The sequence below is a fragment of the Anomaloglossus baeobatrachus genome, chromosome 5, assembly GCF_048569485.1.
Source record: "Anomaloglossus baeobatrachus isolate aAnoBae1 chromosome 5, aAnoBae1.hap1, whole genome shotgun sequence".
NCBI classification, from domain to species: Eukaryota; Metazoa; Chordata; class Amphibia; order Anura; family Aromobatidae; genus Anomaloglossus; species Anomaloglossus baeobatrachus.
Window position 1 is genome coordinate 123,720,761 of NC_134357.1, and position 24,797 is coordinate 123,745,557.

The 24,797-nt window shown below is 44.4% G+C and overlaps 1 protein-coding gene across 5 annotated transcripts in view; it reads right to left on the minus strand.

The window, feature by feature from the left end:
- USP54 (ubiquitin specific peptidase 54) overlaps positions 1–24,797 on the minus strand; it is a 183,206-nt gene that overhangs the window by 127,128 nt on the left and 31,281 nt on the right. For all 5 annotated transcript variants that reach the window (XM_075348835.1, XM_075348832.1, XM_075348834.1 and 2 more), the window contains exon 2: positions 5,233–6,540. In XM_075348835.1, the coding sequence (XP_075204950.1) occupies positions 5,233–5,382 (150 nt within the window). In that variant the 5' untranslated portion in view covers positions 5,383–6,540. The remainder of the gene's footprint in view (positions 1–5,232; positions 6,541–24,797) is intronic.

Consider the following 24,797-nt stretch of genomic DNA (forward strand, 5'->3'; position numbering starts at 1 on the left):
TCCTCTGTAGTAATCGGAGGGCTGCCTCTGGTGAAGCTGCTCGTGGTACCCCAGCCATCCGTCCATACCATTATCTCAAAGCAGTTTGGCTTTGCTAATCCAATTCATATGACAGAAGAGAAGCGCTCATATCACAGATAGTCTCACCAAATCATGGAGGACAAAATAGCCACAAACGTCAAGGAACACCCATACAGAGCTCTCTACATACAGCATTGTATAGACCCGTGTTACTCCACTCCAGTCCTCACAGCCCCCAACAGATCACGTTTCAGAATTTCCTTATTATTGTTCAAGTGATGGAATTATTTATAAGGAAAAGAAATTGCCTAAGGCTATGTGCCCATGGGAGATTAAACCTGCGGATTTATCTGCGAAAAATCCGCGGATTTTCCAGATAAATCTGCAGGTTTCAGAATGTACAGACACTCCCCATGTTTTCCTATGGGACATGGGGAGTGTGTGTCCATGCTGCAGATACGTGCGGCTGCAGAATATGCTGCGGATGTCCCACAGCTGCACGTAATTGCATGTCAATTATTTCTGCGGAATTACCTGCGGAAATCCCTGCCCTCTACTATAGAGATAGAGACCGGGACTTCCGCAGGTAAGTCGCACAAACGGCCGAAGGTTTACCGCAGCTATTTTGCTGCACTACCGCAGCTAAAAATAGCTGCGGATTCCAGCGAGCAGCTGCGGGAAACCTGCGGATGTACCTGCAGATATAAAGACCCTGCAGATATAGCCACACAGGTACAAACTCCCGTGGGCACATAGCCTAAGACTTGTTACAGCCCCACTACAAAGCTTGATCTAGTTTGAGATCCTCTTTGAGATGCAAGAAATCAGTAATATTCCCTGAGTTGGGTCACTCAGCCGCACTTGTCTCCAGCACAGAAACACAAAAACATGACCCCTCAATCTTACTCCAGGAGCCAGTCAGCCCCTGGTGTGTAGTTTCCTCACTAATCAGCCTCCTCCTCCTAAGACCTCTCTCAATTAGTTTCCCTCTAGAAAACATTTTCTTACTGACCTGAACCTGACCTATCACCTCCTCCAGCCTCCACCCACCCGTCACAATCATGTCCGGTCCCCCACACAGCTGCGCCCTGCTCTGGCCCTCTCCTATAGAGATCTACTGCCCTGATCTATGGAGCAGACAGATTTTACAAACAGCTGGATAAGAAACACCGACATAGTCCATCTAACATCTCCGAACAATCCTGTTGACGCCGGTAGTTAAGAGGACAATTATAGTAAATAATCTGGGAGTCTATTACTGGAATATCAGGTACAGTCAGTACGGCTGACAATCTTTGGTAATTATGAGCTTTACTGCACAGATTACTGAACGCTTATATGATTAGCCCTTAAAGCTGCACATATATTTCTTTATTATATGCTAGCAATTACTGTTATTATAGCACACAAATGCCTTCCAGATCCAGGACATCCAAGACCAAGGGATACAATGGCTTTACAATCAATGTGTTATTCTACAACCAGTTTTTACAGTTCCCGTGAATCTCAGCGCTACCATCAAGCAGACAAGTCAGATTAATAACCTTTCACTCATTTTAGGAGCTACATTCACGATGTTGTCGAAAAGCAAAGAAATCTCTAATCTAGGACCTATGAGCCTATTAGAAGTAAATAAGGACAGTGTAAGTACCCCCACATATATGGTGCGTAAGCCCGAGACCACCATAGCTGGTGGAAGTCACCACCTTCATGATCCAGGAAAATCAAGTCCTATCATTTTTTCCTATGGTCTAGTCATGTGTGTCCACAAATGTGGTAGCTATATGATCAATGACCAATATCACTAATGCTTGGGTTATAAACCTTAACAAAAGACAACCTTACATAGTTACATTACTAAACTTTCCCATTTTACTGATCCAACTTTAACCAACTCAATTAAAAAAATAAAAAAAAATAAAAAAAAAAAAAAAGATTCATAACCCAGTATTACACAGAAAACTTTTTTTATGATAAATGGCAGAGATTGCCCATCTTTCCTACTTTCTACTTCTAAAACAGTCATCTGAACCATTTTTTTTTATTTTTATCCCCCCCCTCCCCCAACATGCTTCAGTTTGATCTTGAGCCATAGCGACTTGATGGATGAACACCTTGTAGGAAGATCGATCTTCTGCAAGCCTAGAGAGGTCCACCAGGGTCTTCTTCACCATTAACTTGATTGTATCATTTTACCATCTTATCAACCCCAAATTGGAATTAGTTTTAAGCATTTGTTTTCTGCCTCTTGGCTAATCCATTTTCATAAGGATTATACACAGTATTAGAAATAAGGCTATTTAGTCATAGAATTTAAAAAGTACGGTGTAATTAGACAGTAGGATTTCTTTTTTTAACCATAGCGATTGATGAGCGATTACTTATTGCGTCGCTATCGTGCATACAAGCTCATTATTAGAAAGGCAAACGCTAGCTCGAAAGATCGCTGGAGTGGTCGATGGAAAGTCGCTGCTCGCTCATAAAAGCGTGTATTACAGCTTAAGGTGACATTTTATGCCGACAAGCAATATTTTTTAAGGAAGCTGAAAGATCTGGTTTTACAACAATCGAATGATATTACAATCATCAGCAACTATTGCACATTGCGAACATCGCCATCTATAGGATGATATTGCGATTTTACGCTTGATTTTTTACCTAAATAATAAGGGATTTACTAATTGGCGAGGTGAGTGGGGAGAATTAGGCATCAAGAACATGATGATTGTACAGTTTTTGGGTTTTTGGGGTTTTTTTTTACTGCAAACACAGGAAATCATTGTCCTAATCACCTACTCGTTTATCCATTGACAATTATGGGCTTCATTTTTCGTTGTCATTTGTTTCACCTGGAGCCATTTCCTAAACTGTCACAGAAGGATAAAGTTCCTATGGCTCTTTCAGTCATTCGTACAAGACGGTCCATGCAGAGACCAGAATTCATGGACTGGCTGCGGCTCTCCCGACCAGAGCGCGGTAGCTTCATATATCAGGCTGTCACGCTCAGGTGAGGAGACCCCCAGCCAGTCTTACATTGTGGTCTGTGCATGGACTGAGCGTGACAGCCTCGTAGAAACATATGAAGAAGAGGTCCCACTCTGGTCGGGAGAGCCGCGGCCAGACCGTGCATTTTGGTCTGTGCTCGGACAATGTTGCACAGACGTCTGAAAGAGCCCTTACATGAATTGTAAAGTGCCGCGGAATATGTTGGCGCTATAGAAATAAATTAATATTATTATACTTCAGTTTTCCATTGTATTAATCTTCATATGAATCACGAAGATGGGGGATTCCTGAGGACCCTGTGTGAATTGTGTGGTAGTGGGACCACACTCACTGGGCTATACTCAGCTACTACCATCAGTCCAATAGACAGTGAATGGAGCGGTGGTCATTCACGCGCACTACTACTCTATACACACAGAGAGGACTTGGGGACCCTTGTACTCGTGACTGGTAAGGGTCCCAGCAGTTAGACACCTATTTATTAGAAACTGATCACCTATCCTGTAGATACGTGAAGCTGTTATTATTGGAACACCATAATCTTTGGCCTTTTATAGGAGGTCATACTTATCATCCTTTCCCCCACAGAGTAGGAGCACTGGCTTTTTATGGCTACTATGATGTTGGCAGTTGTCATAATGACCAGTGTCCAAACGGATATAGTCTGAGACCCATCCTCTGCTGATAGCTTGATAGCTAATTGAGCTGCTTTCACACTGCAATATTACCTATGCTCACTGGTCTCGTTGGGGCCTCCGTCCAAAGCCCAGTCCCCCCCCCCCCCCGCAAAACGGGGCCATTGGCCATAATAGTGCAGACCGAGTCACTGTGTGCACTGTCTTGCGCATTCTGCACACGGACACCCAGACGTAGTAGACTGCATCTGAGTGTCCACCTGCAGAAAGCGTATACGCCTGAAAATGGTGCAAGACAGAGCACACAGTGACTCCATCTGCTCCATTATAGTCAATGGCCCCGTCGGCGCATGCGTCCAAAACCCATTTTGCAGGGGATTCAGACGAACGCTTCGACTGGACCAGTGAACGTAGGTAATAACGAAATGTGAAAGGGCCTTTAGAAGCTCTAGAAGAGGTAAAAGCTTTGGATAAAAATATAAGCAAATCCTTGTGGACAATCTACCTGTAAAATAAAAATCTAAAGTATGGTTTTAAGCTACAGTAACAAGTAAAATAATAAAAATAAATATATAAATAAAAAGTAGGATGACAACCAATTCTTTCACAGAATCCTTAAAGAAGAAATTTATGCTCTTCCACTCAAATCTTAATTCACTTTTGTCGTCTTTGTGGCCACTTCACTTTGGAAACGGAGACAGTTTGTTGGAGAACAAGATTTTTACAGCTAAGAAAATGAGTAGATGATCTAGAGAATACGTGTGTGTTTATCGACATTAGAGCAAGAAAAACAAATAACTGTTTCTATGGAAATTTTACTAAGCCATTAAGGAGGTGGTTCACTACTTTGCAATAGTCGTCACATCTCTGAAACCCGATAGGGAGGGCTTTTTCTAAATACCTTGCTCAGCCTTCTCTACCTCTGAGTGGCGCTATCGCACTCCACTTATCCCCATGAAGTGACCCCCCCCCCCACTACCCCCGGGTTCTGTGACCTCAGAGTGTGATGTGACGTCAACTTCCAATTGATCTGAGATCACCAAGATGGCCCCAATCTCCTTGAGTGACTGGACTGTGGGCAGAGTGTCGCAGCTTGTCACAGCCCAGCATCGCTCCTACTTGCAGAGCTCTGCAGTGAAGGAGAGACTGTGTGACATGCTTGGCTGTAATGAGCAAACACCACCCACAGCCCACTCACTCAGGGAGATTGGGGCCATCTCGGTGAGGTCACGTCAACTGGAAGTTGACGTGAAATCACCGCCTCTCAGAGGTCACGGAGCCTGGGGTGAGGAGGGAAGGGGGGAGTCATGCGATGGGGGATGAGCGGAACACAATAGCGCCGCTCAGAGGCAGAATTGGCTGAACAAGGAATTTAGAAAAAGCCTTCCCTATCAGTTTTACAGGGATGTGGCCACTATTGCAAAGTGGTGAACTACCCCTTTAAATAGGGAATGAGCTAAGAAACCCATATTAGCTACATATTGCTACGGGTATCACTTGTCAACAGTCTCATGTAAAAGGTTAAAAGTTGTGAAAAGCATGTAACATAAGAAGCCCATAATCCGCTTACCTGCAGCGCACTGTTGAGGAAGCAGCTATTTTGTCCTGGCTCATTAATCAGACCCTTGCTTGGGGCAATAGATATGGAATTGCGTGGTGTAAACATCTCCTGTACTCCTCCGCGACCCGTAGAAAAATAATTTCTCTTCCAAGACATCATTAGGTGCAGTGCAAAAAATAAATGCAAATAAATAAAAGCAAACAGGAATTTAACCCACGATAACAGACCCGGGGATCCAAAAGAATTAAAAATCTAAAAACAAAAAGGTCAGAAAGAGCAAATAAATAGAGAAATGTTCCTTTCAGTTCCACCCATAAGAAAGAGCCAAGTCTACAAGTAATGCTGATGCCGGAGTACACGGAATTGCTGAAATCAAGGGAAAACTTGTTAGATGTGAACGACTTAATAAAGAAAACTCTCCAGGGAAACCAATAGGAAATAAAACGCAGATTTTTCTATTAGCTGTCCGGGGTAAGTGTCCAGCCGAGTCCAGCGCAGCAAATGGATCAGTCTTAATTCTTTCCAGATCTCTCGAAAAGAGTGAAGCAAAGCAAGAACGAAGGGAAAAAAAGCTGGAAGCGACTCCTACTCACACGGCGCACCAAATCCTCCCATGACGAGTGCCCCCTGTGAAGTGTAAGGGGGAGTACACAGAACTTCAGCAGGTTGCAGCACGATACCAAAGGAATCTTTTGTTTGTTTTGCTTTTCTTTTCCAATTCCAAGACACTCCTAATAAAAGCTTTTAGAAATCCAAGCTCTAGAAGATGCTCATCCCAGCCCAGCTCCTTTATAAATGGAAATCCCAAGCAGCTGAGAGGTTTATATGAGAGAAGGAAAAAAAATGCAAAGGGGTTGCGTCATTTAATTACTGAGCTGCATTGTTTTGTGGTGTGCTGCCAAGTCTGGCAATCCTCACCTCCCACAATAAACAGCAGCCTTTGGAGAAGGCGTTCGGAGGGAAAAAAAATGACACGGAAGACGGTAAACTCTTCAAACAGATGGGATTAAACAATATCTGGGATGGTCGGGGACGGGCAGGAGATCATCTTCAGCTTTAACCCCGATGGATTCAAATCGCGATCATACTTTCTTGCAGCTCGAGTAATCCACTGCAGTGATCACTTTACTGACGTTGATGGCTGCTCTAATGTGACATGGTCTTGAAAGCTCTCCATGATCCTCAAGGTTCCTTCCCACCGATAAATACATGCCTTTAAAGCACAGACTTGATGTCCAAAATAGCAAGTTGTTCCCCAGATAAAGTGACTTCACAAAGTCTCAGCCTTTTACAGAGCATCTTCCAAACGTCAGGCACCTGGGGGACAAAAAACAAAAAAATTTAATAGTTTTTAAGTTCTTCACTTGAGCAAACGTGTTTTTCAACTTCCAACATTTTGACTGCACCCTGTGTTACATAAGTAGCACGCGCACCAATCCTCGCTTTCACCGCAGAGGAGATCAGCAATTACTGAAAAGCAGAAGAGTCATGGAATATAATCCCACCGTAAAATCAGAATCCTCTCCTGAAATCAATAAAGTCCTTAACATCCAAGCAAATTCCACAGTAAACATCAATGGCAGGAATCAGGGACGACAAAAATAGAAAAAACAAACAAAAGTGAAAAATGTTCTAAAAATTCAGAGATAATAACTGAACAAACTCAATGAATGAATAAACAAATACACAAACATTTGTGATATTCAAGTGTCATTTTTGGCAAGGTTTATTGTACTTTGATATATATAGATCAAAATTTATGCATTTCATATATAAAATCAATGTAGTAACTAGTGATGAGTGAGCACTACCATGCTCAGTACTCGTAACGAGCAGTCGGACGCTCGGACGGGCTCGACTGGTGTGCCAAGTATAAAGGAAGTCAATGGGGAACTCCAGCATTTTTCCATGAGATCTTCTGTAAAAGTGCCCAAGTTTTCCATTGACTCCCATTATACGAGTCGAGCCCGTCCGAGTGACCAACTGCTCACTCGTCACTAGTGGTAACCTATGCAGCTCACAACAGCCACATTCATGTTTCGCCAATGTACTGGCCTCTTCTGGGGCATAACAAGTCAGGCTGTTGCGAGCTGTACGGATTATCACATGGATAATATATGAAATTTGCACATTATATTGACGGCTGTGTATAATTTATCTTGTCAAGAACTTATTTTTACTGATGAGAGATGGTATTGGACAATATTAACTTTTTTTCTGCTGTATACTGCAGTGAAGACATGAGACGTGAGTAAAATGATCGTATTTTAGGACTTGTGCTGACCATGTTCCATTTGGCAGGTCTTATCATCCAGTCTTAGTTTCTGTACACATGGTTAGATAGCAGAGATTTGATTTTTTGTACATGATTGTCTTATGTCTTGCCAATTTATGCTTGGATTTACTATGCATCCACAATTTATCTTTCTCATACCAAATTCTGATAGAAGGGGGTCTCCGGGACTGCATAGTTCAGGAGTATGTGAGCACGTGCAGTAGGATGTCGCCCATCTAACGTCTCCCAGGTGTTATAATCTGACCAAATACTGGAGACAGATCTGTGGAGGCGTTCAGACGTCTGTCCACTGCTGTCTGAGTACCGAGCAGCTGCTGTGACCCGGAGATGCCGGTATCACATGGTATCTCCAGGTCACAGCAGCGGAGCTTTCTACCGCACATGCTCTCAGGCACCTGTCCTATTAACATTCTAGGAAAGGTTTCCAGCAATGTAACCATACTGTGGGCATTTTATTGTATTACGGTAATTACCTCCCTAGACAAAACAAGCGTGATTTGCTAATTAATCGCAGTGAGGAATTTATTTAGATGACACTACCCTTAGTTATTTATTATTCCTGGAGAATCCCTTTAATAGCCGCTTGTGTTACTCCTGCTCTTTTATATTTTTAATGATTTTGCTTCCACTGCAGCCTATCCTCCAGCTGACCGGTGTAGACGGGGAGAGCTGCAGCAGATACTCCCCGATCTCAAGGTGTAGAAGCAGAGTTGGGCGCATCTCATACAGGTCAGCGTACCACCTACAGGACCCCTTATCCCCACAGATGTCTAACACATCCTTTCACTTAGGGTTCTACACTATGGAACAGCCTAGTATTTTTTTCTTTTTTGTACTGTACTTCCATCTCTGGACGCTAAAGTTATATTCACTGCTTTCCTACAGAAGACGTCTACATAGCCATACGACTGCAGAGCCTCTGCTGCTTCACTGGCAATAATGGTTGTTCTGCAGTGAACAGAGTGGGGAGTTTGGGGGAGTGACTGTGTGCAAGTGTCCACAAGAAAGCATCTTATTAATGGGGTTGCAAACTACATGGACAACCCCCTCACATTACCCCATGTCCGCCCCCATGGAAAAAAAAAAAAACGCCTATACTCTCCTGCAGTGCTCCTGGGCCCACATGATCTTATGACACGAGAGCCCCGCAAACAATCAGTGCCGGCTTCCTTCATATGGTTAGGTAATTAATAGGTGAATGGCTGCCGCAGCTCTCACTTCCTGTTAATTGCTTAAAGATCTGAAGGCGGGGAGGAGAAAGCGGCGCCGATTGGTTGCGGGACCCAAGTGTCATAATATCGTATGGGCCCTCAGGAACATGAGTGCCGACATCACAGGAACCACGATGGCACAGGAGGGGAGTGTAGGCTTTGTTGCTTTTATGGGGGAACATTGAGAAGGGGTTATCCAAATAGGTTCCCTTTTAAAGGGGCTGTCAACTATCAGGTGCATTATACACCCAGAACCACAAGCAGTTCTGGGTGTATATTGCTAATCCCTGCTCAACCGTCCCTGTATACACTAGCATAGATTAAGAGATCTTTAAAAAAAAGCATTTCTAAAGATCTTATATTGTTTGCTAATGAGCGAGGGGACTAGTCCCAAGGACGTTGCTTCCATTGCTTGTCGCCCCATTAGCATGTTAGTACGTCCCTGCAGGCGGTCTATCATGCTAATGAATGTGCAGCGTCAGAGGATGACCTCACTCACCTCTCCGCTGCCATCGCCGCTTGATGCTGGATTTCGGCTCAGTGCTCATGACCCCAGAGTTTGGGTCATGTGCACTATGAAGCCGGGTGTACGCCTCCTGGCTTCACACTGAAGTAGTGCGCATGACAAACTGCGGGGTCATGTGCACTGAGCCGAAATCCAGCATCAAGCGGCGATGGCAGCGGAGAGGCGAGTGAGATCATCCTGTGACGCTGCGTATTCATTAGCATGATAGCATGCCCACAGGGGTGTACTAACATGCTAATGGGGTCGACTAGCCATGGGAACAAACGCCCAGGGGACTAGTCCCCTCGCTCATTAGCATATAAGTCCCCTCGCTCATATAAGATCTTTAGAAATACTTTTTCTAAACATCTCTTTATCTATGCTAGTGTATACAGGGACGGTTAGGCAGGGATTAGCAATATGCACCCAGAACTGCTCATGGCTCTTATGCATATTGCACCTGACAGGTTCCCTTTAAGTGGACAAGCATGTTTGTATATATTTTTGACACTGTGATGCAATCCTATGTAAAAGTCTAATTTTTAATGGGTTTTTTTCCCTTATAGAAAGCAAATAACAAACAGTTTTCTATATGATCTGTACAATAAATATGATCTTAATTGCAGAACCACCCATTTAATAAAAGCAAACCATACTGGCCCAGATTCAGCAAAAATCTTAAAAATATTGCAACCTTTGGCGTTTCTCCCAGATCTACCAAAAATCGGCGGCGCTGGCGACGGGGGGGAGTGGTGTGGGGGTATGGGGGATTTGAAGTCTGCACAGCTGGTCTAATTCATGCCGAAACGTGGTGTTACTTCTACCAAAAATCTTAGGGCGGCTTTGCACGTTGCAACATCGCACGTGCGATGTCGGTGGGGTCAAATCGAAAGTGACGCACATCCGGCGTCACTTTCGACATCGTAGTGTGTAAATCATAGATGATACGATTAACGAGCGCAAAAGCGTTCTTATCGTATCATCGGTGTATTCTCCGACATTTCCATAATGCTGCCGCAGAGACAGGTACGATGTTGTTCCTCGTTCCTGCGGCAGCACACATCGCTGTGTGTGAAGCCACAGGAGCGAGGAACATCTCCTTACCTGCGTCCCGTCTGCAATGAGAAGGAAGGAGGTGGGCGGGATGTTTACATCCTGCTCATCTCCGCCCCTCCGCCGCTATTGGCCGCCTGCCGTGTGACGTTGTTATGACGCCGCACGACCCGCCCCCTTAGGAAGGAGGCGGGTCGCCGGCCAGAGCGACGGTCGCAGGGCAGGTGAGTGCATGTGAAGCTGCCATAGCGATAATGTTCGCTACGCCAGCTATCACACGATATCGTACCTGCGATGGGGGTGGGGGACTATCGCACTCGACATCGCAGCATCGGCTTGCAATGTCGTAATGTGCAAAGCCCGCCTTACTCCTCTTGAGGAATGGAGTAAGATTTCTATTGTGATGTATGGAAACGCACGCCACATGTCAGACCTTCCTGATATTGGCAGGCGCCTCAGGAGCGTCCGACTGCACCACAACTATTCTTCAACACTGGCAAGTAAAATCGCTGGCCTTAATGCATCGGGGCCATGGTGTTTCAGGCGCTCATCTGTAAAGCTGGCCACACACATGATATGGAAACCAGCCATCAGATCGATAAAAGGCAAGGATTAGAATACACTGTTAATTTCATTACAAATCAGAGAACCAAAAACCTCTACAGTTTTGTATTTATACAATGCTATGGCGTGGTTTTTACAATACCACTCTGTATTACATTTTTAGGTTTATAATAGCTACTGATAGTGTTGGCCTTCAAAAAGTACAACACCCTGTATATGCCGCAATTTTCTGGTTTACATAATACATAACTTACCAGCCAGGAATTAAAATGAACCAACACAACATTGTATCATACATTTCCAGTCACACGATATGGGGTCACTGGCCTTTTTCAGAACAAAACACTTCTGGGACAAATTATTTTTTTTCTACTTAATATTTCATGAAATATAGTTCACAAGGTTTTAATTGTCAGCAAGTCTGTTACACTGTTAAGAAAAGAATAGAAAAAACAAAAAAACTTGTTAAAATTAATTAGTATTATGCATTATGAAACCCCAAAGCAAAGAAAAAGTCTAATGGAAAAAGGAGTATGTCTTCAATATTTTGGATCCACCTCTTGGTTTGGGCTTACAAATCCTAAAGAAAAGTACACAAGTGTCCTTGATGCCTGAAGGTGAAATGCCTTCACACATAGCGAGATCACTGCGGAGTCACAGATTCTGGGACGCAACAGCGACCCCCTACTGTGAGATCGCTGGTCGTGTCAGAATGGCCTGGACCTTTTTTGATCGTCGAGGTCCTGCTGGGCAGGAAGCATCGGTGTGTTTGACCCTTTAGCAACAACCTCGTTGACAACTCAGAGCTCAGACATGTACAGCCATACGACCACTAAGATCGTTATACAGATTGCCACGGTCGCTGTATCGTTGCTGCATCGTTGGGAAGATCTGGCTGTTTGACATCTCACCGGCGACCAGGTAGCGACTTACCAGCGATCCTTATCAAGTCATATCATTGTCGGGATCGCTGGAAAGTCATTAAATGTGACGGAGTGGGGGGGGGGGGCTTTAGAATAAAAAAACAAACAAACAGGATATCTAAGAGTAATCCCTGTGTACACACACTGTATAACTGGAAGGAAAAAAAACAGGCTAGAAGCCAAATTGTCTAAGAAAGAATAAAGAGAATAGCTGGTCTCCAAGACCTAACTGTTCCTTCCAAGCCTTATTAAAAAGGGTTAACATCAGGTACCAAGACTAGGGCCATCAGCCTACACAACAAGGTCTGGGAGTAGGCCAGAGTCCTCCAGCAGGAGAAGACAATCACAGGCTCACGAACTTGGGACAAACTCTGGAAACTTCACGTGAAACTGTAGACTGATCCTCTGATTCTCATCTAGAAAGGTCAAAGTCCTGAAACCTGGAGGAATCCAGCACAGACATGGAGAACATGCACACGACATGACACTGCTCTTGGTTGGATCTGAGCTCTAGAGGCACAATACTGCAAGTCAATGGAGACAACCACTGAGCAACTACGCTGCCCATCTCCACTATATACAGAGATAAGGCCAATACAGAATTTATGTAAAAATACAAAGCAAGCATAGAACACTGTGATAATAGCTGACCCTAGAAGATCGCAGAGGCTGCAATTACAGAGAAATGATGAACGCATACATATGGTCTGTCTATATTTCCTATGTAGATGGAGGAGTATCTAAACCGACAACTAGAGAGTCAGTCAATGAATCTATGGCCTAAATATTATGACAAGTCTCGTCAGCTGGCCTAGATAATCCCTTTCTTGTCTAACTGCTGCTCCACCAAAATTCTCTGCAATTGTGTCACAGAATCCTTAAGAAGCTTTCCCACGCTTGACTCTGTCCTACGCAAAGCAAATATCTTGTTTTTGGTGGGTAATAGCAGAATTTTTCATATTCGCAATGACTGTTTCCACACACCACAATAAAGGCTCTTATCAACCTTAAAGACGTGTTGCACTACTTTGACATTGGTGGCCTATTCTTAGGATGGGTCATAAATGTCTGATCAGCTAGGGTCTGACACCCCACACCCCCGCCAATCAACTGTTCTCGGTTGCGACAGTAGGCAGCCAGAAACGCCAAGTTCCGGCACGGCTCTGTTTTCTGATAGTGGCTGCAGCCAGGTACTGCACATCTGCCTCCTATTGATTAGAATGGAAGGCGGATGTGCAGTACCTGGCCACTGCCGCTATCAAAAGACGGTGCAGCGCTGAAACTGAGTATTTCTGGATGGCTACTGGCACCGCTAGGACCGAGAACGGCTGATCAGCAGGGGTGCGGGGTGTTGGACCGCGGCTGATCAGACATTGATGACCTATCCTAAAGGGGTACTTTGCACACTACGACATCGCAAGCCGATGCTTGCGATGCCGAGCGCGATAGTCCCCGCCCCCGTCGCAGCAGCGATATCTTGTGATTGCTGCCGTAGCGAACATTACTCACCTGCCCTGCGACGTCGCTCTGGCCAGCAAACCGCCTCCTTACTAAGGGAGCGGATCGTGCGGCGTCACAGCGACGTCACACGGCAGGCGGCCAATAGAAGCGGAGGGGCGGAGATGAGTGGGACGTAAACATCCCGCCCACCTCCGTCCTTCCACATAGCCGGCGTGAGCCGCGGTGACGCAGGTAGGAGATGTTCCTCGCTCCTGCGGCTTCATACACAGTGATGTACCGTCGCTGCAGCTACATTATAGTAATGTCGGACACTACACCGATGATACGATTACGACGCTTTTGCGCTCGTTAATCATATCATAAAGGATTTACACACTACGATATCGACAGCGACGCCAGATGTGCGTCACTTTCGATTTGACCCCACAGACATTGCACCTGCGATATCGTAGTGTGCAAAGTACCCCTAAGGATAGGCCGTCAATGTCAAAGTAGGGGACAACCTCTTTAAAAGTCAGAAGAAGCCTCCAACTTTCTAATACGCATGGAGGTGGCCAGATCCCCATATATTCTCCTGGGTGAACAGGTTTATGGAGAGGGTCAGGAATGAGCATTTGGTCAACAATTATCTAAAATGTATTACCCTTGGCAGAAAAAGACCAAAATTTATTATAGCCAACTAATAGGAACTGTGAAATCATTTTGACACATGAAAGTAGCTTTGTGGCTGTATAGGCGCTTAATCCAGTAGAAAAATGATCCCTTTTGGGTGAAGGTCTGATTTTCCAGTCATGAGAAACCACATGCAATGAAAGTGCACTGGGGCGTGTGAATGCACTTGGATGGCTTCTTTAAAGTGCAGTGACATGCCCCTGTGCACTTCCTGATCTGCAGACGGCGTCTATATTACATTTATCATGACTAGCACATACCTATACAAATGAAAAAGATTCCTTTTTATTGTTGAATAAGTGCTTATAACAATAATTCCATGTGTAAAAAAGGAAGGATGAAGGATTCCCTTTAAAACAGGCCATAAGAAAAGGATAAATGTTTGAAAACAATCTAAGATGTATGCTGGACCCCTCTAAAAACTGTCAGGAGAAAAAGGCAAAATCAGACTCAATGGAAAGTGCAAGTGATGGGAGGTAGAAAAGAAGTTGTTCTGTTTGACCAACATGCCACGTGTATGGCCAGCTCTAAAGATGGCTATGTACAGTATATCACAAAACTGAGTACACCCCTCACTTTTTTTGTAAATATTCTATCTTTTCATGGGACAACACTGAGGATATTACACTGATACCATGTACAGTAGTCAGTGTACAGCTTGTATAAGTGTAAGTCTGGTGCTATCCAAATAACTCCACACACAGCCATTAATGTTTAAACAGCAAGCAAGAAAAGTGAGTACACCCCTAAGTAAAAATGGCCAAAATTGTGCCAATTAGCCATTTACTTTCCCCTGTGTCATGTGACTCATTAGGGGTACATGGTCTCGGGTGTGATAAGGGAGCCGATGTGTTAAATATGGTGTTATCACTCGTACACTCTCATACTGTTCAACATGGCACAGAATTCTCTGAGGATGTTTATATATTATATATATATATATATATATATATATAAATTGAAGAATTGTTGCACTACATGCTAGGGTATAAGAAGACTGACTACACCCTGACATGGAGCTGTAGCACAGTGGCCAAGGCCATATAGTGGTTTAACAAGGCTCCCAAACCTTATGTCTTCCGCCAATATTAGAAACACTTGTGGATGTTTAAATGAAGCAGGCAGGTAAAAAAAAAAAAAAAAAAAAAATCAAAGTCACCAAAAAAGTAAGAACAAACTGAAGAGTTAGCATGTTAAGGAAAGTAGCAAGAGATTAAGGAACTAAAGAATATTGTTCAGGAGGCCAGGACCAAACAAAGGATGCAGTGCCGAAACCTTCTGTGTCACGTGCCCCTTACCATTTTTCGCTACTATGTTGGTTCACTAAAGTCTTATGTGCATAAACTGTTGCACCATCCAATTAGAGAATTCATAGAAATGATAATTATCGTAATAGAGTACACATCTAGAATGTGCAGCCATGCGGATAGTGGCACACAGGCACTCGGAGAAGGAGAATACCCTGTTGTTACATCAGCAAACTTTGAGAACTCCAAACAGCAGGTGCCCAAGTCTCGCAATACAAAGAGGGGTCTGTGTGCCCCGCGCAGAGCAGTGTAGAGCATGGTACACGCTCCAGATTTACACGGCGTCCCACTATCCCACTACTTGTTAACGCTGTGGCAGGCTTGTAAAACAGAACGTCCATAATAAAGACACACTGTGTGGTGTGGTAAGGAGGAGTTGTGTCACAGCAAAGACTAGGACACAGTACAAGATCGAGGGCTCCACACCCTCGTAACCTCTTCATCAGCCGCCGCCCAAGATTATGTAAGAGTGATCTATCTCAGCCCTGCCATCTGCATAGTCTAAGAACGGCATCTTCTTCCATTAAACAGAAAATAATTAGCAACACAAGTACAATTATTATATTAACCCCTTAATGACCAGACTCTAGGTTTTTATGGGGTATCTGGATTCAAACAAGTTATCACCCATCTATTGGGCAGGAGATAACCTTTAGATCATGGTAGGTGCAACAGCTGGAACCCAACCAGTATCCAGAAAGGGGGTCCCCTGTTCTCCTTCAGTGACAAGAATACGGATGGGAGGGGGCGCTCAATGTAGCACTTGTGCTGGGGGTCCATCTATGAATAACTAAGCAAGGATGGTTGACCTTAGGGAGATCAACATCCAACAGCGCGGGGACACCATCACGTGTTTCTCAACGCAGTGATTCTAGAGCAATGCCGCCTGGGAAATATTGAAAACAAGAAAGCCTGCAGAGACACCATCACATGTTTCTCAACCCTGGCAGGAAACTAGCCAGGTCTTTCACCGGGAAGGAACAACCACGGGAAGGGCAGTCTCCAGTCAAGGAAACCACCTATGCCAAACATGGTATCCATCCACAGACAGCCGTTTCGGGTATTTGCTCTAGAATCACTGCGTTGAGAAACACGTGATGGTGTCTCCGCAGTGTTGGATGTTGATCTCCCTAAGGTCAACCATCCTTGCTTATGTAGTCTTCTACTAGGCATTGCTCCCACTAGCCAGTTTCCTACTCCACACTGATGAGGGGCAAATACCCTGAAACAGCTGTCTGTGGATGGATACCATGTTTGGCATAGGTGGTCTCCTTGATTGGTGACTGCCCTTCCCGTGGTTGTCCCTTCCCGGTGAAAGACCTGACTAGTTTCCTGCCAGCGTTGAGAAACATGTGATGGTGTCTCCGCAGGCTTTCTTTTTTCATCTATGAAGAACATCTATGGCATTGACAAATATAGCCCCTGTCTCTCCAAGCATCTAATATATAAAAGTGGGTGACCCCTCTCCACCTCCCACTGCAGATGTCAGGGGGAAAAATAAATCAAACATGTTGGATGTAACATGTCAGATCCTTTCTTTTCATAAGAGATAAGCTGCTGCTGGCATTGTATTCCTCTCACTCAATGAAGAACACGTGTGACTGAGGGACAAATATAAAATGACAGACTAGGATTTTAAAGGGGACCTGCCCATTTCCCTTACTGTTCTCAACCGCTAGTGCAGTAGTATACACGGAGAGGTCTTTGCATTTCATGGGGCTTAATAATGCTGTAATCTTAAATAAATAAATAAAAAAAAAAATGCACCTTTCCCATGCAGCATCATACAGGCTAATGAGGCAAGTATATCCCAGAACTAGCCGTGCCACAGATTTCATAGTCTGGGCTCCTGGGGAATGACTGACAGCCTGCACATAATACATGGTATGGCAAGACAGCCGTGCTGTCAGTCCCTCTCAGGAAGGCATGATTAGAGGATCTGAGGCACAATTAGCCCTGGAGTCTAGACAGACCACCGGACACTGCAGGGTAAGGGTATGGGCACACCTTCATGAGGTCAAGATCCTTCAGAAAGTGTTCCTCCTCCCCGGAGTCTTTTTTTCTCTTTTTTTGGGGGGGAGGGGGGGCGGGGGTTAGTTGTAAAATCGTTGAAAAACATGGGTGCTTACATGCCCAAAAGGTACATTTTTTCAAAAGACTAATGCATTGGGTTTAGACCCCTTCACGTATACGTGTCCGTTTTTTCATAGGCACCGCATGTACCCATTATAACCTATGGTGATCTTCACACGTTCGTGTTTCCACATGGACCGTGTGTGAACTGCACACAGACATGTCCGTTTTTTTCCAGCAGCTCGGATGACAAGGGTCAATACAAGTCTATGGGTCTGTGAAAAACCATGTACAGCACACGAATGACATCAATGTACCATCTGTATGCTGTACATGTTTAAACATTGCAAAGTATAGGAGAAGCTTTGGCTAGTTTCACACATCTGGCATTTTGCCGTATTGCCGGATCCGTCACACCCAAGTAGTGCTAATACTGTACAATGGCATCGCGGCAAGCTCCGATCACATGCCCCGGTCACATAACAGCATGTGACCAGAGCTTGCCACGATGCCATTGTACTGTATTACACTGTACAGGAGTGTGACTGATCTGGCAAACCGGCGAAATGCCAGATGTGCGAAACTAGCCTTAGTTATTCTTTATCCATGTTTGAAAAAAATGGATGGCACACTGATGGAAAACACTGATGACACCGGGATCAGTTTTTCACATGTGTTGTATGCACGACTGAAGAGGACTAATGAGGAGCGCTTCGAAATTCTTGGATTCATGATACTCGTAATGAATACGGTCTAATACTCGCGTATACATTCCGAATAGTGTGTGCAATGCAAGTCAATGGGGAAAAAGTCACAATGTAATGAGTAACCTATTAGCCACTCGCACAAATAGTGCGGTATTCGGATTACTCGTTACATTGCGAGTATTCCCCATTGACTTGCATTGCACACACTATTCAGAATGCATACGCGAGTAATTAGACAGTACTCGTTACAAGTATCGCGAATCCAAGTATTTCGAAACTCGCTCATCATTAAAAGAGGAGCTTAGGTGGCAATAATCTGTGGACAGATTCCCATTAAATGTTGGAAATAAGAATAGAAAACCTTATGACTTACCATTAGTTTTTGAATTGGCCTGCAATTGTTAAAGGGGTTTTGTGGTTCCAGAATACCCCTGTTCCCCGACTGCAGCAAGTTTTAAATAACCTGCTCTTTATTCCCTGTACACCGGTCGCGCGTTGTCCTGGCCGTTGCTCCCAGGGTCTGTTATTGCCGGAAGAGCGGGCGTCACGTTCACAACTTTTCAACCAATAATTGAGCTCAACGGAGAAGAGTTAAAAATAAAAACTATGAATGAAAAACCATACATCTGGTAAGGAAGAACTAATTATCACAAAAGGAGTCGTTGACCTCCAGAACTTTTTGTTCCTAAAGGGTCAAAGGCTGCCCATTAAACAGACAATTATTCCCATTAGTCAGCTTTCATTTAGCAAACACTCCACACTGGTGACATCACACCCGCCTGCTACATTGTAAAATCTGACATGTTTTATGAATAGGAAGTTTAGGGCAGAGTTCATTTGCTCATATCTATGAGAATACTCAGCTGGGATACACGCTTTACACGCTGCGACATCGCTAATGCGAACTCGTTGGGGTCACGGAATTTGTGACGCACATCCGGCCGCTGTAGCGATGCCGTTGCGTGTGACACCTATGAGAGATTTTGCATCGTTGCAAAAAACGTGCAAAATCGCTCATCGGTGACATGGGGGTCCATTCTCAAAAATCGTTACTGCAGCAGTAACGAGGTTGTTCCTCGTTCCGGCGGCAGCACACATCGCTCCGTGTGACACCGCAGGAACGAGGAACCTCTCCTTACCTGCCTCCCGGCCACTGTGAGGAAGGAAGGAGGTGGACGGGATGTTACGTCCCGCTCATCTCCGCCCCTCCGCTTCTATTGGGCGGGGGTTTAGTGACGCAGCTGTGACGTCGCTGTGACGCTGAACGAACCGCCCCCTCAGAAAGGAGGCGGTTTGCCGGTCACAGCGACGTCGCCAGACAGGTAAGTAGTGCGACGGGTCTGGGTGATGTTGTGAGGCACGGGCAGCGATTTGCCCGTGTCGCACAACAGATGGGGGCGGGTGCCTACGCTAGCGATATCGGTACAGATATCGCAGCGTGTAAAGCGGCCTTAAGACTTCATCTCCGTGGAGACCACATCCACTCTTGTAATCAATGTGACCAGAAAAGACGCGCATTTTAGCACAATTTTGTTGAACATCATTTAAAACTTTATGCCAGTTTTGCTAAGTAAATGTGGGCAAAAAAAAAAAAACGGAAAAAAAAAAAAAAAAAAAAAATATCGCTGCATGTGAATTATTATTATTAATAATATTTATTTATAGAGGACTATTAATTCCATGGTGCTGTACATGAGAAGGGGTTGCATACAGAATACATACACATACAAGTTACAGTAGACAGACTAGTACAGAGGGAAGAGGGCCCTGCCCTTGCGGGCTTACATTCTATAGGATTTTGGGGAGGAGACAGTAGGTGGGGCGTAGGTTGGGCGGCAGCTCCGCACCGTGGCGAGGAGGCAGCTCCAGCACCGTGGCGAGGCGGCAGCTCCAGCACCGTGGCGAGGCGGCAGCTCCAGCACCGTGGCGAGGCGGCAGCGAGGTCATTGATGATTATAGGCATTTCTGAACGGATGAGTTTTCAAGTTCCATTTGAAGCTTGCAAGTGAAGCAGATAGTCTGATGTGTTAAGGCAGTGAATTCCAGAAGACTGGGGATGTTCAGGAGAAGTCTTGGAGGCGGTTGTATGAGGAGCGAATGAGAGAAGATCTTGGTAGTACCGGAGGTTACGTTTTGGAGTGTAGCGAGAGATTAGTTCAGAGATATACGGAGGAGACAGATTATGGATGGCTTTGTAGGTCAGTGTCAGTAGTTTGAATTGGATACGGTGGAAGATGGAGAGCCAATGGAGGGATTTGCAGAGAGGAGCAGTGGGGTGGTATTGAGGAGAGAGGTGGATCAGTCGAGCAGCATAATTAAAGATGGACTGGAGAGGGGCGAGCGTGTTAGCAGGGAGACCACAGAGGAGGATATTGCAGTAATTGAGGCCGGAGATTATTAGGGCATGCACTAGCATTTTTGTAGATTGAGAATTGAGGAAAGGACGGATTCTGGAAATATTTTTAAGTGGAAGACGGCAGGAGGTGGTGAGGGATTGGATGTGTGATATGAAGGATAAGGCAGAGTCGAGGGTCACCCCGAGGCACCAAACTTTGGGTACTGGGGAGAGCATGGTGTTATTTATTGTAATAGATAGATCAGGCAGAGTGTAGGTGAATTGGAGGAAAGAGGATTAGTTCAGTTTTGGCCACCTTGAGCTTTAGGAAGCGAGAGGAGAAGGAGGATATAGCAGATAGGCACTCTGGGATTCTGGACAGCAGAGATGAGACATCTGGGCCAGAGAGGTAGAGGAGTGTCGTCAGCGTATAAGTCAGCGTAAAACCATGGGAGTTTATGAGTTGTCCCAGTCTAAATGTATAGATAGAAAAAAGTAAGGGTCTCAGGAAAGAGCCTTGAGGGACGCCAACAGAGAGAGGACGGGATGAAGAGGTTCTGCGGGAATGGAAGACAGTAAATGTGTGGCTGGAAAGGTATGAAGAGATCCAAGAGAGGGCGAGGTCTCTAACACCAAGGGAAGAGAGGATCTGTAATAGGAGGGAGTGGTCGACAGTATCAAAGGCTGAGGACAAGTCTAGAAATAGGAGTATAGAGAAGTGATTGTTAGCTTATAATCTTATAACCTTAACCGCGGGCAGTAATATTACGTCCTAGCGGTCATAGTATTACTGCCTGCAGTCTGCTGCCGGCAGCATGCAGCGATCGGCGCACATCTCAGCTGATTTTCACAGCTGAGATGTGTGCCTGCTAGGCACAAGAAAAATCGTTATCTGCTCGTGCCGTTTAACCCCTTAAATGGCGCTGTCAATATGTGACAGCGCCATTACAACGACATCGGCGGTAAATATTTACTTACCGGCCGATACCGGAAGTCACGTGACGTGATCATGTGACGTCCGGTGGTTGTCATGGTAGCACAGGGTCATGTGATGACTCCTGTAGCTGACATGAATTACTCTCGGTTTTACTCGTCACGGAGCCGAGTGAAGCAGAAAATGAGCGTATCTGCTGTGATAGCTGTATAGCTGTAATCATCAGATGTGGGAGAGCGATCGGATTGTTGATCCATATAACCCCTAGGGGGACTAGTAAAATATATATAAAAAAAAAAAAGAAGTTTTAAAAAAAAATGAACAAAAAAAAACCCTAAAAGTGCAAACCATTCCCTTTCACCCGATTGCAAATTAAAGGGTTAAAAAAATAAAAAAAATATACACACATTTGGTATCGCCACATTCAGAAACGCCCGATCTATCAAAATATAAAATCAATTAATCTGATCAGTAAACGGTGTAGCGGTAAAAAAAATTCAAAACACCAAAATTACGTTTTTTGGTCGCACAAATTTTGCGCAAAATGCAATAACAGGCGATCAAAACCTAGCATCTGCGCAAAAATGGTACCATTAAAAACGTCAGCTCGAGACGCAAAAAAATAAGCCATCACTGAGCCATAGATCCTGAAAAATGAGAACACAACGAGTCGCGGAATATGGCGTAAAGTGTGCGCCACATTTTGAGTGGGCCTCAGTCTGTGTACCAGTGTTTCTGGAGATTAAGGCTATATTCACATGAAGTGATTTTTGCAAGTTTTTTTTTATGCAAATGATATATGCACCCAAAAACCACTGCAGAAAAATGCAATAAAAATAGTCATTTTGAACGCAGCATTTTACTGCCAAGAAAGCATAAAAGCAGCAAAAAAAAAAAAAATGCTGAGTGTGAACATGGCCAAAAGATGTACTCTATCACACTTCAGTTTCTAAACACTCCTAGGCCTCAATCAATCAGACACCAGTTTTTCTCGCACATGTTTCATCTGTAATGTTTCTGGATAGAACATGTACCAATTAGTCTATGGGGCTGTTCATATGTCCAGGTTTGGATAGCTGCGATTTGTGACTCCGATATAAAAAAAGAACCGAGTAAGTGAATGAGTTTGTGAAAATCCCAGACAGCACGAGTGTGCTATCCGTGTGCAGTCCACGATTACAATTATCATAGATTAATAAGAGAAGCTTGCACTTTATTTATTTCTTATTCCACCAGTAAAGATTACTGTTGAAATATGCTATTGGAGTATATTACACCTCCAAAGACAATAAAGCAACTGTGAACAGGTGCAAGCTGCTTTTGTTTGTGTATTATGCAGTCACGGCAGTTTGCAACTGTTCACACTTGCTTTATTCTGTTATGAGCCGCTCGTCAGTTTTCTTTGGTTTTTGAAAAAACAGTAATGACACTCGGTCTGTTTTATGTGAACATGAATAATCATTGATCTGATAGCAGACTTGCTATAATGACCATAAAGCCAATCTATAGGCTCATGGACACAACATTAAAACAGCTCTGTAATATTTCTGATTTGTATCCATAATATGGCACCTATGGAGGAGAACGTGGCAATATTTTACCATCATATGCCTAAAATGTTCTACTGTGCTGCCGCATGTACAGAGATGATCTCCTTACATATGGTTTCCCGGTAAGGCATGCCAGAAAAGGTTTGTTTGTAATCTTATAGAATCCGATGAACAATATTAAAATTGGAGGTAAATATCAGTACCTTATTAGCACGCCTACTGAAAACAGCCGAGTGTCTGAGCACTAACACTGCAAGCGGGGACTTTTTTTTCGTGAAATAAATCCATGCTCAGTGAATGTTTCCCAGCCTTAATTGCTATCCTCATTAGCCGCACTAGATCCTGACATGGCTTTTGGTATTTTAAGTCTGTACTGACATTAACAATGTTGCTGTAGTAATTATCTTGATCACTGCCGCACTTGTTTTATACTGTATATTATAATATACATTTTCTGCATGTGCAATTCTCACACATGGAAGCAGCACGTCAGCACATCAACCACTAAGGACTAGATTGATACAGCCTCACTTAGGTTAAGATGGAAGATGTGCGGACTATCCTGGGTGTAGCCTGCACCCCCCGCACTCGTCACTGGTGCAGGCAGAATGACACCGGTAATGAAGGCTAAACTGTTAACACACAAATGAGCCTGGTCTTCAAGAGCATGGACTACTAACTTAGGTTCTGGGCCAGTCTCTTTACCTTCAGACTCTGCAGATTAAATGTATTCTCTTCCTTTGGGGAGGAGAGGGTTAATGTCAGTATTCCTTGCCAGCAAGCACTCTCATTACCTTCCCAGGTGTTTCCGGTTTGGACCACTCCCAAGCCCTATATATACCCTCTGCTCCCAGTAGAGGGTGCTGGTTATTCTAACTCATTTGGATGCTTGGCCTGGAGGTGGAAGGAGCTTGTGAAGCCCTCTCTGCAAGTCGCTGTGTAGGCTGCATTCTTGGTGCTGACTGCAGCAGTTTGTTGTTGTGCTTCCCCTTGTTGGTGTTTCCTTTCCTTGGCGTGTTATTAGTGCAGTGGTGGGGCTAGTGTCCCTCACCTGTCGGCTCACTAGCCAGGGCATCACCTATCCTGTTCGGCGGCAGGTGCGGAACCTGTATAGGGACTAACTAGGAGTGTAGGGTACAGCTGCAGGTAAGTGAAGGTGTCCCATCTTCTCTCTCACTAGCGCAAGGGCCCACCATTGTCAGAGTGTCCCCGGAGTACCCCTTGTTCTGCTGTCACACCATTCTTTCCTTAGTCACTACCGTGACAACAAGCCCAATCCTGAGGATCATTACTTAATCTCTTTAATCGTACTGGGTATATCAGAACAGATCCCAAAACAAAAAAAAAAAAAAGGCATATAACACTATATAAAAAGAGAAAGCTATAGGACTAAGTACGGTACATCTTCTACTACATCTAAAAGGCTCAAGTACAAGATCACAACTCTGTTCTCTAAATACCAGAATAAAACCAGACTCACGTGCAAGTAAAGAAATAAAAATGGATTTTCAATTCAAGACACAAAATTAAAAGGTTCCGGTTGAGAAAAATACAAAGCATTCATTGTTCCAACAGGAAAAAAAAAAAAGTCTCTACTGAGGCCGACTCCCAGCGCTGTTATGTATAGTTTCATGACAAGACACCAAAAGGGAAGTCTGGTATTACAAAAAAAAAAAAAAAAAATTCCAACAACCTGTTCTATTACATAATGCCCAACAAATCCCCCTGTCAGTGTGAAATATAGCTTTATAAATAAGTAATGTAATGATGTAAGACTGACAAGAAGCATGACAATAAAAACTCACCGCCAAGGAAAACAAACCCGTGTCATAAGGATATTAGTCACCGAGGATTTCACAATACTGAAGCTTCTAGCTGGGGAGTGCATAGTAAATCTATCCATCCCAGAGCAGGGCAAGCACAGGGGCTGACGGAGGGCCAGGAATCTGAACAAGCAATCTTGGGAAAGCGCCTTCCTAAGCG